The 16,175-nt window shown below is 34.8% G+C and overlaps 1 protein-coding gene across 2 annotated transcripts; it reads right to left on the bottom strand.

The window, feature by feature from the left end:
* Nucleotides 1-5,387: 5,387 nt before the first annotated feature.
* On the bottom strand, nt 5,388-13,118 carry LOC126590584 (NAD-dependent protein deacetylase SRT1-like). Of its 2 annotated transcripts, XM_050256045.1 has the most exons (14): nt 12,858-13,118; nt 11,796-11,825; nt 11,613-11,705; nt 10,786-10,905; nt 10,281-10,381; nt 9,994-10,102; nt 9,394-9,473; nt 9,037-9,115; nt 8,875-8,928; nt 8,545-8,641; nt 7,711-7,793; nt 6,893-6,960; nt 6,094-6,196; nt 5,388-5,954 (listed from the first exon to the last, which is right to left on the bottom strand). In XM_050256045.1, exons 1-14 carry the CDS (start codon nt 12,954-12,956, stop codon nt 5,655-5,657), a joined length of 1,416 nt encoding a protein of 471 aa, XP_050112002.1. In that variant the 5' UTR covers nt 12,957-13,118; the 3' UTR covers nt 5,388-5,654. The 2 variants fall into 2 exon arrangements, with proteins under 2 accessions (XP_050112002.1, XP_050112003.1); XM_050256046.1 differs by lacking the exon at nt 12,858-13,118 and having other exon boundaries at nt 10,786-10,910.
* Between the last annotated feature and the right edge of the window lie 3,057 nt (nt 13,119-16,175).

The raw sequence follows: 16,175 nt of genomic DNA, 5'->3' as shown, positions 1-16,175 counted from the left end.
GCTCAAGGTTTCGCCCTAGCAAAAGGAATTAGTTATGCATATTCATAATTGAAATCATAGAAAATATTATTACAAATAAAAGGAATGGAAGCACCTTGAAGTAGAAAATCTCCAAGAACCCTAGCCAAGTTCTTTGTCTCTGAAGTTGAATAATAATAAGTGTAGAGAAAAATTGTAGACGGTCAAAGCAATATATTTGCTCCGCCCTCACAAACCTTAAGACATAGGTTTCTTATTCCAACTAGGAAACTAAGAAAAATAATAAAATATCTTAGAAAATAAAACCCTAATTAAACTAGGAGAATCTGCCAAGTATTTGTCCACCCACGTTTTAGCCTCAGATCTCCTCCAAATCCGGCCCAAGACAGCTTGTTTTAAAGATAAGGACCTTCCGAACACATCTCCAGAAGGCCACGAAACCATCCGAGGTCATCTTGGGCTCCAAAAACACAATTTAAGCCCAGAAACGTCATTTTCCAGCACCGCGCATTGCTCCTTTATTTTATCTCTAGAAAATAACCGCTTGGTGGAAAAATCCCAATTTTTGATACGATCAAGCTAAGTGACTCACGAACGTCTTCCAACTGGAATTACTCCAAAATTCGTCCATTTGACTACGTTTTGCTCCAGAGAAAGTCGAAAGTCTTATAATGAAAATACAATTCAAAGTATCAAAATTCTTCCAAAATATTAACCAGAACATACTAAAAATAGGGTTAAATATATAATATAAAATTCACTTATCAACAAACATAATCTTTTGTTCATCATATTCATCTCATAGATTACCAGAGGATCAAATCACAGGCACCAATATTGGTGTTGCTTTCTTCCTTAGTTCTGGCTTTCTTTTTTAAATTTGAAGTATTCAGAGGCCTTGGTATCTTGCTTCGGCCAAAAACCGATTCGACAAAATCATTGCTGAAATTTTTGAAGGTTGAAATTAACAGTTTGGGTGGATTTCTTTTCTGTAGACTGAGGACCTAGGTTGAACATTGGGCTTTGGAAAATAACTTTTAATGCTCTGCAAAGTTTCTGGGTAATTCTATTGGGTTACACTAAAAGTTTTTCTCGATATTTCTCTTCTTTTATGTTTATCATGATTGTTTAAGTAATTTAATCGGTACTCATTTAGTTTGTGTTTTTGGAATTTAAGATGAAATTTCTTGTTTTTGAGGGTGAGGCTCAGTATCCTTATAGTATATTGAATTCCTATAATGTGAGGATGAAAATTAACAAAGTCGAAGAAGGCGGCTTTCACGTTCTATTTTAAAAGCCTCCCACCACGTAATGCCATTTGGGAAATTCCCGTAAGTCATAAAGCCATTTAGTCTTCTATATTTCTGAAGGCTAGATTTGAGAGTTGTTAAAGTTTTCACATTGGCTCTACTGCTCATCTTGCACTACTGGAATAGCAATGCTAACAAAGGTTTATGCATAAAACTGTTGATCCGTCATTACTGTTCGGGTTATGAAGTAATGGATAGAAAGCATGCACCTTTGTCGTGTAATGGGTGTGCCACATACTTGATTTTAACCAAATGCATTAAATTTTCAACAGAACGGAACGATATGAGTTCATGATATGTTTTGTTGTCAAGTGTATCAAGGTCAATTGATGTTCTTGGATTGTTTTCATACTTTTTATTTAGCTTTAAGTTGCAACTACATTATAAGGATCTTCTCTATTATTTATTACTTTTTTTTTTTATCAATCTTCTAGATAAGATACTTTAAATTTCTGCCTGTATTATTAGAAATGATAATCGTCTTTATTTTATGTTTCTATACATTGAACCAATCCTCTCATATAAATACATCAAAAATATATAAGTTGCACATAGCACATCGTGATTAATATTACGAATACGTGGCATCTCGACACCACAAATCATCTGGGTTTTCCGCATAAGGACAAGGAGTTTTTAGTGTGATAATATTAGACAGACTAAAATTTTAAATTAAATTTACAAATAAAATGATATATCATTAATAGGAAATAAACACGTTAATCAACATTTCAGTAATAGTCTAATCATCAACAACACGTCATTTAATTTAAAATTTTGGTCTACTTAGCATTACCTTTTTTAGTGACGGTGAAGAGGAGAACAACTTAAGGGCATTATTGTCATTTTGACGGCCCAATAATTTCACACGCATGAATGTGACTGCAAAGCCATAGGCCTGTTTTAATATTATCAAACATCTATAACAATATTTGAAGTTATATAAAATGTTTTTTCTTAGACGACATTATTGCATCTTTCTTCATCATGATAATTTTCCATCACTTTCTTTCCACACCATCCCACTTAATCATCTTTTTCTGTATAACAAGTTTCAATGCTGAGAGTAAATTTGAAAAAAAAAAAAAAAACAACCATGTCTTTGCATTTTTAGATTTCTAACAATTCCTTAATTTAGTTTTTTTGTGTCGTGGTTTTTTGTAGATCAATACACAACAATTTGACTTTGATAAAACTATTCATAACATCATTCGTTAGCAGAAAGTTTAGGACTCAAGTATTCTTCGATCTACATTCTGATTTGGATAAACATGAATGTACCACAATACATTATAATTGTAAGGGTGAACAAACACTTTTTTTTGGTTCTTTCAATTTCTTTTTTCATTGCTCGACAAAATGTATTTAATTATGTTGTATACAATTTTAAAGTAAAGGAAGAAACAAAAATTGATATTGTGATTTATTGTGAAATGGTAAAGTAAATTGTCTGCTTTTCATTTGTTTTGACATCTTATCTATTATATTTCTTCAACTGAAGAATATAATTTTAGGCACTAGAAGAAACAAGAGCAGCAATAGATTTCGGGACAAAAATCCCTAACATATCCGTCGCTGCTCTCCCTCTTCATTGTAAAGAAGTGGTCAATTGCATTTTGTTCTACCATTTGATTTCCATTGAAGCTTACAATTTATCACTTTGAATCAATCGTATAATGTTAATTGTCTTACTTCCATTTTAAATACAAAGATTGATAACTTCTTCACCATACAACAACGCCTGTCTAGCATGAGGAGAGGTACAAACCTAAATTACATCACAATGTGGATAGAGTGACCATAATTGGCTAAAGCATCAGCGAAAAAATTAGCCTCCCAAACAAGACTAAAACAATAAACTCAAAGGAAGAACCAAAATACAATATATCTTGAGCACAAGTTTTAATTCTCCAAGATATTAGACTGTGGCCCAAAATGCAATCATGGTTTGTCGTTGCAGTGTAATTTCTTTTTGTATTCCTTGAAAAATATACCTTTTTCAGGCAAATCACCCTATTATTTGATGATCATGTACTCTACATTCTTCTTTTTATTTTTGAAATTTTCTCTGATAAAAAATAAAAATTCGTAATCCGTTATTTGATATATTCAATAAATTCATTTTCTACTGCACCGTTTAATGTACATCGTATTAGATAAAATATTTACGTATTTATGAGATTCCATATATATTCGTTAAGAGAGATTATATTCACACACCCAATTTACTTCTCCCATACCCTTTTAATTTTTTAATATTTTCTACACACCACTAACTGTAACATCCCACATCAACCAACGGAGAGGAGGTGATGTGCTTTATATGTACATGCTCCCCTTCCTATAGCACAAAGTCTTTTGGGAACTTACTGGCTTCGGATTCCGTGGGAACTCTGAAGTTAAGCGAGTTCGAGCGAAAGCAATCCCATGATCGGTGACCCACTGGGAAGTTCTCGTGTGAGTTCTTAGAAACAAAACCGTACGAGCGTGGCCGGGGTTCAAAGCGGACAATATCGTGCTACGCGGCGGAGCCGGTCTGGAAGGTGACACTAACACTTGATAAAAAAATATTAAAAAATTAAAAAATGTGGAAGAAGTAATTTAGGGTGCGAATATAATCTCCCATTTGTTAATCTCATTAGGGAAGATGCCAATTTTTTTTCTTTTTGCATACAAAGGTCCCATATTTACGACACATAAAATTTAGCTTTTTTTTATATTATGAACGGTTTCTAATTTCCGCATTTGGATCAATTTGCCATAAAAAAATTTCCGACAACAGTTGGCGGTTGTTGTCAATTATCAATTTCTATAATCCAATAACGCCAACATTAGGATTTTCGAAAGTGACAAATTGTCAATAACTGTCAACTATCGGAAAGAATTAAAAAATTTATCAAAATGTAAAAAATAGAAACCACTCTCGTTAGGACAAATCCAAATCTCTTATCTTTATAACACACTTTTGAAATATATGACAAACAATTGGAAGCGCGTGTAAAGCACAAGGTACAAATAATTTTAAGGTGTGCACTTCATTGACAGGTTTTCACATTTATTGTATTGCAATGTTACAACTGTTGATATAGAGGTTTCCACATATATGTTACTTCCTGAATTTCACAAAGATTGACTGGTAGTGAAGGAGGTATACATCAAAAACTTTGTAATTTCAGTACTAGCCACTAAGGCACTTATGCTTATGTTTAGCGACACTTGAAAGTTTTGGGGTAAAAGAGTTTGATTTTTTGTGGAGAAAAACTACAACTTTATCCTGATTTATGAAGTATTGTAATGTAATTTCTCTTTGTATTACCCAAAATATGTAATTTTTCTTAATTTGTATGCAAATCATCCAAAAACTACGATATATGTTACTTTTGAACCTCGCGAACATCGACTGATAGTAAAGGATGTCGACATAAAAAAAACCCTTGTAATTTCAGCATTAGTCACTTGGGCACTAATGCTACAGTGTTAGTGAGACCTAAAAGTTTAGGGTAAAAAAGTTAGTTTTTGTGTGGTGAAAAACTATGATTTTATCTTGGTTTATGAAGTAGTTTGTCCTTGTAATGTAATTTCCCTTTGTATTCTCTAAAAAATGTATATTTTTTATTTGTCGGCAAATCTTCCAAAATCTACAATTTGTGTTACTTTTGGAATCTCACGAAAATTGACTGTAGTAAAGGAGGTATACACTTTCTTACGAATTGTGACTCACCACTCACATTTCTTACGCCTTGCTAGATATGAACTTTTCTCCTTTCTCATCACTCCTCGTTCAAGTTTCAATCGATCCAACACCATTTCACCCTGATGAAATGGTAGACTGAATAATGCCTTGGGATTTTTACTACGGTCAACACTTTCTTTCTCCGACTGGTGACGTTTGCTGAATAGCGACAGCCTGATTCAGTTTGGTTCACACTTGGAACACTACATCTTTCGGCTGCTTAAGACTGAACAGGTCAGCCTTGTTCATGCATCAGGTTATGGGAAAAGAAACAAGAAACAGGTCTCTTCAATCACTCCACTCTTTGGCAACAGAGAATCTCCATTCACCCAAAGCTCGCAGGATGAGAGAGAGAGAGAGAGAGCTGAAGACCATAATTTGAATCATATTAGCCGATTAAGTTATAACACCACCTATTCATAGCAGGGGAGATGAGTGCAGCATCTAACAAAATTCACCCAGTCCCTACTAACTCAAAACTTTTTCGTCAGTCCTAATGAGCATAAGATATTTACAAGAAAACCAAGCGCAACCGGTCGGTTTCTATAACGTAGATGCCTGTGAGCTTTCATCAATTTCTAGATTTTCAGTGCCATTTACAAGTTCTTGCCGAACCACCAACTGTTCAGTTTCTAAAATCTAGATTTGCGCCTGTGCATTTTTGATCGCTTCCTCGATGTTTCAAAACCGTTGACACTTTCTTTTCGCCTTTTAATGGCGTTACCTAGGGAACCAGCTTGCAAGGCTTCAGCAGTCATCCTATACCGGACAACATTTGTTACAATGGCATATGCAATGACCTTAGTTTTTGGGGTCAGCATCACATTTCTCTCAACAATTGCATTCTGCCCACAGCATGATTCTTGAATTGCTGTGTGTCTCAGCTTTTGCAATACTGCATCCTTATCAAGCGTAAGACAGTCTTCTGGAACCTGGACAATAATAAGTCACAGTAATGTCAGGCTTCCCTTAGAACACAGAAAGGCGATATCCTTGATTTCGAAAATCAAGGATATGTAATTTATAACCACTAACAGCATATAAGAGACAAGGTTCGAACTTCTAACCAACCTTAAAATTAAGAGGTACAACAATTTCTGTGGACGGACAACCACAACTATCTATGAAGTTGAATTTCAAAACCATATCAAATGATTTTCCCTGCAAGGTTCTCCTGATACATATCGAATACAAAAATGTGAGAACGTGACACTGTTAGATAACACATCATAAGCTATTAGCCTATTGGATCATCTGCATACATCAGAATGGAGTTGAAGTGCTAGAGGACAAGAAAGTGAGAGGAGTTATGATAATGTGAAGGAGAGATGAGAAAATATATGTAGAGAGGTTCATAAATAAAAAACTGAGTTGTTTGGTATCCTTCTTGAATGAAATTTTTTGTTTTTGAAACTAACCAGCATTAAGTAATTTACCTACCATTCAGAAACTTAGATCCAAGAACGATACCAAACAGGCCCCAAACAATTTAAGAAACTTTTGTTTTTAGCTTTCGTTCTATGTTTCCTTCCTTTCTTCCTCACCGCCCTCATCTCTCATCTCTCTCCTTTCTTGCATACCTCTGTCTAGACTCTAAAAAAACAATGGGTCCAGATGAACCAAAATATGGGAGTATCCATGCAGATTATACCATTAAGAGATACAAATAAAGCCACTAGTTTCCAATCAAAGGAATTTACAATAACAAATATCAAACTGCTGGAGAGAACCACACAAGTCTTGACTGATCATACTGTTTTCTCATTTTAAATAAAATCTATATTTTACTTAGTTTACAATCACTTCAAGTATTTATGACCTATCTTATTTGAAATTCAAAATTGAATAGAGGCAATTCAGTTTAGCATACCTTTTCAATTGAAATGGTTCCTTCTGTAGAATAGCTGATTTATACCCTTGATTGTCTAAGAAGGATATCTAGGATGCAAATATAACACGAGGGTGAGAACCAAATCCGGGAAAAGGAAATATAACAAGATAATTTGAAGGGGATGTCTTGTAGAAAAGGAATGTGCCCTAAGCTTCCCACACAAATTCACTAAGTTGATCAATCTCGAGATAACGCAATGTTCTTACGCTCGGTTGCTAAAATACAAGAATGGGAACTGTTAAAAGAGATTTCTTTGGTGCAAAGGTCAACTGCTTCAAAAATTAATCTACTATGGTTTGGGTGGCAGAGCAGAGCAGTAACTTTCAACACAAAAAAAAACTAAGCACCTAACGATCTAGTCAGTCGGTAAATGACAAGAATGCAAATATGCATCTATGAATATGGAAAAAGCTATATATAAAAAAACATATAACCATTTGTGAATAAGAGGATCATTTCTGAGGGGCAGCTGTAAACAAATTTCTTATCGCAGTGCTAGAATGAAAACGAAAGATAAACTATATCCAACAAGATGTAGTGATTTCTTGCTTACAGCGGGTTTCATAACTTCCCTACATTCACAAAGTCGATTGTATACAAAAAAAACTGTCAGGGTTCATCCTTACAGATATAAAAGAAAATGGTCAACTGTTTTATATTTACAGTTATTTGGTTCTATAGACGGGCCTGTAAAATACAAAAACTAAAGATGAAAAATTTAAGATGTGGTCTGTCAGTAAAATGATAAGGTAGCAAGTAGCAAGATCAACGAAACAAGTATCTTTAAGTAATTTCACCTCAATAGATTTGACAAATGGCAATGGAGCTTTCTGTCCATGTACACTTGCTACGCGGAGGCTCCAGTTCACATTCTTTTTATCTGTAAGCAAGTGAATGGACTATGTGAGAAAGATGAAACTAAAGTTTACTAATTTGAGCACAATTCATGGAACTACTGAGACTTGTTAATCATGTCTGGGAACAAAAACAAGGAGTAATTAGAGAGAGTAGTCCATTACCATATATAGGGCATCACTAGTAATAGAACAAAGCATTTGCAAACGATGATATGTAAACAATATTCAGCGCTAGACAACCACTATGGCACTACCCCAATAGATTAAGCCTTTAAGGGCCAGGGATGTGTATCCAGTTAACACATTCTGTGTGTGGATAGGTTAAGAAATGTAGAGAGATATTCATATAGGTGCAGCCCCATCCTCCACCATGCAAACCAACAATTAATTGGGGAATGGGTATGGAGGTTTCGAACCCATTGCCTCCCGCAAACCAAGGCTTGGATACTTTGTTAGACAACCACCGGACACCAAAAGCTTCAGTTTTTATTTAGGGAGTGGACCAAAAATGTGTATGAAATTAACACTAAAATATGCTCTGCAGAAGAGCGGTCACAGTCAAAGCTGGAAAAGGTCGGGGAAAAAGAAGAAGAATGAGCTTCAGTGCTAGATCTAATAGCAAACCAAAGGACATAAATGGCATTCACATATAATAGAGTTGTAAATTTACTAGAAGCACACTGAAAGCATCTCCTGTACATCCAAAACAAGCATATACGTGTGACTCTCTGCACCTTGTACAAAATATTTAACACGGTAAACATGAAACCTTACCTAAACTCAAGGCTTGAGTTAGAATGATCTGAAAAAGATCTAACCGGACAAATGGAGGAATCTGAAGATTTAGAAAGTCCATGACACCTGAAATAACCTGTTGCCGAAATGAATAAATAATGATGTAGGAGACCGAATCTAAATGTTGAAATAAAATGAACAAATTGGAGCTCAGCATTCTGATTCACGCCCCTATTGATAAAGCCCAGATACGACCTGATGGGATGTGCAAATGTACAAAATGCGTAATGGGTAACAATAAGACTTCATCAACAGAGGTGACAAAAGCTTGTCTAATAAAAACTACATTGATATTATACATTTCAATACCTTATCAACAAGTCCATGGATCACTAAATTTGCTTTCTTGTCCTTTGGAGTTTTCTGCGAAGTAGAATGAAGCACGTAATAAATAACTGTTAATAAACTTGATGTGACATGTCCAATTTTTTGCAGCCCATAAACAACGGCCATAAACTAGAAGGTAATTACCTGAAGGTTGACAATTACAATCTTTCCCCCACCACGGAGCGATTTCAGAGGAAGGTTGCATGCTGGAGTGATCTGCAAACTGCAGAAATAACACCAATCAGGAAGAACTTCATGCCCTAAACTATTTATAGCCTGATTCATCCTTCCGTAGCCCTAGTTTCAGTAAAAAAGGGAATGTGAAATTCATTTCAGAATTCGACTAAGGAATTTAACTTTAAACGTTATTATGCTACAACTAAGTAATTACTGTATATGGTCCATCAAAGCCACAAAGTAATAGTAACTACCACACAATATCCTTATATACAAAAGCTAAGCTACCGTTGTGACAGCTAAATTAGGTAACTCTGTTTTTACCTTGTCCCCAAACATAATACAACATCAGCCATCCTGCAGTGCTTCTCAGCCAGATCCATCTCCTTTGAGGGCAATGCATCCTGAACACATAGCAAAAGCAAGAGAGCATTTCTCAGAAACATCTTTTAAAAAAAAATGCATGAACAAGCCACGTCCCCAGAAGATTCTCCATATTTCTCATCCTACATAGCTGAAAGTGACATACAATTCAAATGCAATTATATATTTGACTCTTGGTCAAAGAGTTTCCATGCAGACAAAACAAGTGTGGTAAATGAAAATTTTCTTTTATGGGAAATACAAATTTTGTAGATGCACAGAACAGAGGTACATCAGGAGATGAAAGCCATCCTCTTAGGTAAACCCTACCACAAACTTATAATAAGCAAAAACACTAACTCCCAACGTATCAAGGTATAAAATACTAGAATGAACATTCCTTAAATACTTACATGATGATACCCAAAAGAGGCAAACACTTATTTGAATTAAAAAACGATTAAATCAAAATTAAACTGACAGATTAATAAAATGAAGGCCAAGAAATTATTTCTTCACCATGGACATCCAAACAGAACATAAATTATTAGTAAGCAATACCTCCCAATCCAGAACTGTATCTTTAAGCCTTGCTCTACAATTTTTATCTGAGCACCGTCTTGAAGTCTCCTTCAGTCCAATAGTCTCAACCTCAAAATCCCTCAAATACCTTAACAAGTTTAAATCATGAAATTAAATTGATAAAAGAACGACCCAAGCAGCCAAACTATGAAGCAAACAAAATATTAACTTCTGTACACTAAACCTTTCCCGGCCCAATTCCCAAGAAAAAGAAAAATGATGAGGAAAGGCAACAATAACAGGATGATAAAAAGAGAAAGCCTTACTCGACTCCACAAGAAGGGCAGGTTTCCAGAAAGGAGTTACCATGTAACTCAGCAAGTTTCTCCCTTGGTATTCCAGATCGTAGATGAAGACCATCAACATTCTAGCATTCAAACATAAAAGGTAATAAACATGTAGAGAGACAAATGAGCTATTTATGCGGGTGCAAGAATGAAAGACGAAAATAGTGCATAAATAGTAACAAGGTCAGACAGAAAAATAATACAAACAGTCAAACACAATGGAATTATTAATGTGTCCCTGGCCCAGCAAAGGAAAAAAAAAAAAAAACACAATGGCCACAAACTTTTTAATAGTAAAAAGACTATGCCCTTCCCCCAGTCCCAATATAGGAATAGGACACAGGAGAATGTAGCCTCAAAGACTTGAAGATGCTAGCATCCAAAGCATGACCAGATATTAAGCCACTTGAATAACTGATTTTAAAAAATTATCAATAATTTTCAATATAAAGAAATTCTGCAGGGTAGACCATATAATGTATACCTGGCTAATTACAAACTTCAAAATTCCAGCTCTCTCCAGTTCAACCAAAGCTATATGAGTCAAGCTCGGCATTGCACGATGAAATGGCAGTGATGCTTCCGGCAAAGCCTTGCCTTCATGCTGCACTAGTAAACAGAAATCAGCAACATCCATAGTGCTCTGCAGATGCATGAGTGCTTCTATCTTTTCTAATTATTATTTTGGTATAATTATGATTGTTTCTCGTATGGCTAGGATAAGCCAAAAAGGTCGAAACAATGAGGACTCCTTTTTACTCAGTTTCTCATACAAATGTAACTAACGACTAGAAGAGAGAGAGAGAGAGTTAAAATGGACCCGAATTCCTTCCAAAAATAAAGTTCTTAAAGAGATCACTGGGTATTTGGAATCAGTTGCCCCTCTCTAAGTTACTTATTTCACTATGGTTGATGTAGCAGACATCTTTCCTTGTAAGTTTTATCTTATAAATCCAATTTGTGTTCAAATGACTCAAATAGTCAATTTTTAAGTAGTTAGTATCCGGTAGAAGAATTAATCAATGTTAGATGTGATTCTTTTTTCTTAATCCATGTTAGATGTGGTTAGGATTCTTTTTTCTTATAAAAAACAAACTTTATTTGCGAAAAAAGATACATCTGCAATGGATAAGAAGTCCATCAAAATTAACATAAGACCTTCAAAACTCAAACCAAAATTACAATCAATACAAAACTCCCCTCCAATCAAGAGTAATCGCACCAAAAGGAATATCATTAATTTTGAAATGACAAATCACAAAGAAAAAAGTTTAACTCTACGTATTTGGTATGAGGTTTTGTGATTCTCACCTGCAGAGTCCAAATTCCCCTTGGACCTCGAAAGTCCGGTATACCACAAGAAGTTGAGATTCCTGCACCCGTAAACACTACTAGATGCTTACTCTGCAAGTGCAAGGAATTTTTTTAGAAAAATTGATTAAATAAGATCGAATATGAAATATACTTATTGTAATGGGATGTGTAGGTTCAAACCTTTTGTATCAACATAGCAAGCCGCTCAATCTGCCATTCCCAAAAAATAAATTCATGCACATGATGTCAGCATAAAGAGCATACATACACAAACTCATATGTCCGCAAAGAATAGAACACACAAATGAAAGATCACAAAAGTGCACAAATATGCAATGGAGTTTGCACTTAGTAAGCATATCACATTACATTTCAAAATGTTTAAGTAAACCTTCATAAGTTTACTTTGTAAATCTCTAGAATATCAACGAAATTGAATAATCAAAACATCACAATTTTGGGAGCTAAGGGATAATCCAAGATTCTTAGGCCTCGTCTGTTCGAGAGGGTTGACTTGGGTAATACTACTCACTATACTGAAAGCATTTTGAAGGAAGAAATGGATGATAACTTCCTTATTTTGTCCAAGTCGAAGGTTAATCATGAAGAAAAGTAGTCCAATTTAATGGTACCATTTTTGTGAGGATTAGTAGGGATATCTTTTGTTCCTGAATAATCTTTAACTTGGACAAAATACGAAAGTTGTCATCCATTTATTTTTTCAAAATGCCCTTCAGTTTGTTGAGCAGTTCCAAGCCAATCCCCTTTAACAAAACGAGGCCTTAAATTCTTCAACAGCTATGTAAGTCCTGGATAACAACAAAAGAGAAGGAAAAGATTGTGTTTGCGTCCACTCAATCGGTATAATTCAACTACATTCGAACCAAATGTGTTAACCGCGAAGCTGATAATCTCTACCTCTTTAAGGGGATAAACATAGATGTTTGGGATTACCAAAACACAGGTAAGGAAGTAACCAACTCATTGATCAAAAAAGCAAGAAAAACTCAATCACAATGCAGATAAACGCCTAAACCCAAATATCAGATCTCAATCAGCATTAAGTTTTAGGAACAAATCCATGTTCCCCAGCAAAACAAAGCCATAATTTTACCAAATGCAATAAAAAAAACCTAACTATCATTCATCACAACTCCAGAAGATCAACAAAGACATCAACTTTAAGAACAAGTAGCAATTTAAAACAAAATTGGAAAGGGAAAAAACTCAAAAGATTCTCACTTTTTCTTGCAAAGCTAGAGGCGTGTCGAAATGTTCAGTCATTCCGACTTGGCCCACATCTTCTATGTAGGAAAGCTTCTCTGCATAACCCAAGGACATGGTCACTATGATGCTTCGTGTACCACCTTCGCCTTGTACCCCTCTCTCTCTCTCTCTCTTCTCTCTGTGAAAGTTTTGATCAAAAGGTAGGGAGTGAGAAGCCCTTTCGGCTTTTTACTTCTTCTATTTCTTCCCTCTCTATTGCTCGGAGAGTTTGAGACCCAACCCAAAATTGGTACTTTGACTAGACTCCTGGGTTAAGCAATAAAAGGAGGTATTTGCTATCTACACATCCCAAACTATTTCTCATACACCTTTTATTAATTTCTATCCATTGATCATCTTCAATTCATCTGATCGAAAATTAGAAAGGTGTATGAGAAGTAAAATAGGGTGTGTGGATATCACACCCCTAAAAGGAAATAATTTTGTTTCAGCAACTTTTGACGGTTGGGATTAACTAGGACTAATCTTTTCCTCTATAAATATGGGTTCATGTTAACTTCAACAAAAGCGATGATTAGTGTTTTCTAAATAAAAAATAATAATATATATATGTATACTAATTATTATTACGATTTAGTGATATTCTTCTTTATTTGTAATTAAAATCTTTCATAGTCGAAACTTAAAGAGGTGTATTTAATTGGGATTTTGAGGGACACTTTTTTGACACTTTTTTGACATAGTTTTTTAGGTATTTTGTAACCTCTCTTGGTGATTCAAACCGTCTATTTATCAATTTATTCATAAATCATCCTTACAAAAAATTAAACAAATTCAAAATCATTAAGACATTCATTTTTTTGTGAAGAAAAATGAACGACTACGATTACACAAACACTAAAATGACTACCATTTGATCCAAAAATCGTATAAATGACTTAATGATTTTCAATTTGTGTAATTTTTTTCAAGCATAATCTATGAACAATGAATTGAAATATAGACGTTTCAAATTCTTGAATAAAGTTACGTCATGGGTCTTACAAAATGTGTGTCAAAAAAAATTTACCAAGTAGCCATTTGGGTGTTGTATGGGGTTCACCTTATTATTATATTTCTTTTTAGAGAAACTAAAAGAAATGGGTCACTTCCTTAATCTTGGGACCAAAATAGGATTTTTGGTATATATACAGAATATGCACAGGACATACACAACAATATGACAAAAATAGGATTTTTCAAAACCATGAAATAACCTAATTGCCCTCTTATTTTGTCCAACCTAGTCAGCATTTACTCCTTGTTTGAAAACCTCTCTCGGACGACCCCTATCTCTAGAACCCTAAATCCCCAAACGACCCAACCCAAATCCTGTCCAATTTCAGACTGACGCCAAGCTTCCAAACTTTTCTATAATTTTCGTGGCCAAGGCGAGTTTGGTATCCATCGATTCAAACAATTGTAATGGAAAAATAAATAAAAAATTAAAAAAAAAGGGCGCTTTGAATTGAATTTTCATTATTTGAACTTAGGTTTTCCCAATTTGGGAATTTAGGGTTTTGTGTGCGATTGACTGTTTTGTATAGTTAATTTAGGGGAAATTAACGAATTAGGCTTTAGGGTTGTGTAATTGCATGTAATTTGAAGTTAATTTTGTTCATGGTTTGTTTGATTTTCATTTGTGCCATGTTGTGTACTTATTGTGTGCATGTGCTTTTGATAATGGGTTGTGCATACTTTCTACATATTTTGTGCATGGGCTTTTGATATTGGGCTGAGCAAATTCTGGGCAAGTTGAAGGGTTTATGTTTAATTTATAATATAAATAAGGGTGTGTGTACACTAATGTACTTGTACAAACTTATCCTTATCACAAATTGGCACAATAACCAAAAGATGGCATTGGGTTTAGCAAAATCTGGACAACCCAACCGATGCACATTATATGCACGTCATGCACATATAATGCTCTTGATATGTACAATTTCTCTAGAATTTCCTAATTAATCATCTTAATACATGGCTTTTAAATTGGAGTAAGTAAATTTTTTGATATTTTGTTATGTTATTTTAAGCATAACTGAAAGCATACATTGAGTGTTTATGCGTGCATCTGTGGAGTGAGTAGTGTCAAATGTGTGCTTTTTAATAGGTGAACTAATGCATGAGTACCCAGGTGGCAAAAATGTCAAAAGGACATGAGTGGGGAAAATGGCGGCAAAAAGTACATGAGTGGGACTGTGTTTTGGGTCTAGGGATTCACTTAAGCACTTGCCGCCAAAATGAATCCATAAGACTTAATGATAAGACAAGGTAGATATAGGGTTTAGTAACAAGAAAAGATGGATATAGGTTCTTAATAATTTGATTTGCACACTTGCTTACATGGGTAATGATGACAGCTTGGGTGTCGTCTATTACTACCATTCATTGATGGTTTTTTTGAAATTATGGTTAGTTTTTTAGGCTCCTTATTTGACAGAGCTAAAAGATTGTGTCTGTGTTTGTGTATCTTTGGGAAGAAAAAATGGAAAATAGAAAGGCCAATAATTAGGAAGAAAAAAGTACATGAGAAAAGTAAAGGAAAAGAAAAGGCTGTACTGGAATTTAAACGCTACTATTACAAGAAAATTAAATGAAAAGAAACAAAGTTAGTCTACCTATCTTTACCACATAAAATATCACAAAACATATTTACTTCCTGATGCCATCTGTAGGAACAACTACTAAATTTTTCATGGCCAAATAAATCCCAATGCGATCGGAGTGTGAAAGGACCTTGTGGACTTCCATAGTCGCTGAATGCTTTCATGGAAGCATTGTCGTCATGAACTTTTAGGATTCCAACTCTTACTTTCCTATCCACCCAAAGAGTCGAAAAACACCACTGAACTATCTCTTTACATTCCATTACACTCAAACGTCTTGATTTGTGAAGGTTGAGAGAATGCAGAAGCTTGAGGTCTTCATACTTTGAATCCCCCATAGCACACCAAGATCATACTACTTTATGACCCTTTGAGATCACCATCTACAAAGACTCAATTTTGGCTTCTACTTATTGTCTTGGAAGAAGTATCTCATCTGTAGCATATACAGGGGCTTGGAATTGTCGCAGTCCCTGCAACATTTCAGGAACTTGGAGACATTTTCATACCTGGTCCATGAACTAAGCAGGTTGAAGCTTTCAAATTCCCTAGTGTTGATGTGTTCGAATATGCGATAGTCTTGGGTGATTTGGTTGTACTTTTGCACACCATCTTTGCTAAAAACAAGTCCTTTAAAGACCGAGAAGCAACTTTAGTAAGCATGGACAAGAAGATCATCTGGAAA

Source organism: Malus sylvestris, chromosome 11 (assembly GCF_916048215.2).
Source record: "Malus sylvestris chromosome 11, drMalSylv7.2, whole genome shotgun sequence".
Taxonomy (NCBI): domain Eukaryota; kingdom Viridiplantae; phylum Streptophyta; class Magnoliopsida; order Rosales; family Rosaceae; genus Malus; species Malus sylvestris.
This window is presented reverse-complemented; position numbering and strand designations above follow the sequence as displayed.

Excerpts from the sequence above, each read along its gene's own strand:
- LOC126590584 (XM_050256045.1), bottom strand. The coding sequence starts at position 12,956 with ATGTCCTTGGGTTATGCAGAGAAGCTTTCCTACATAGAAGATGTGGGC. Across the intron at positions 10,906-11,612 it reads GGGGAATTTGGACTCTGCAG|CATGAAGGCAAGGCTTTGCC; the intron begins GTGAGAATCACA and ends TTACTAGTGCAG. Across the intron at positions 6,961-7,710 it reads CATTTGTCAAATCTATTGAG|ATATCCTTCTTAGACAATCA; the intron begins GTGAAATTACTT and ends TTTGCATCCTAG.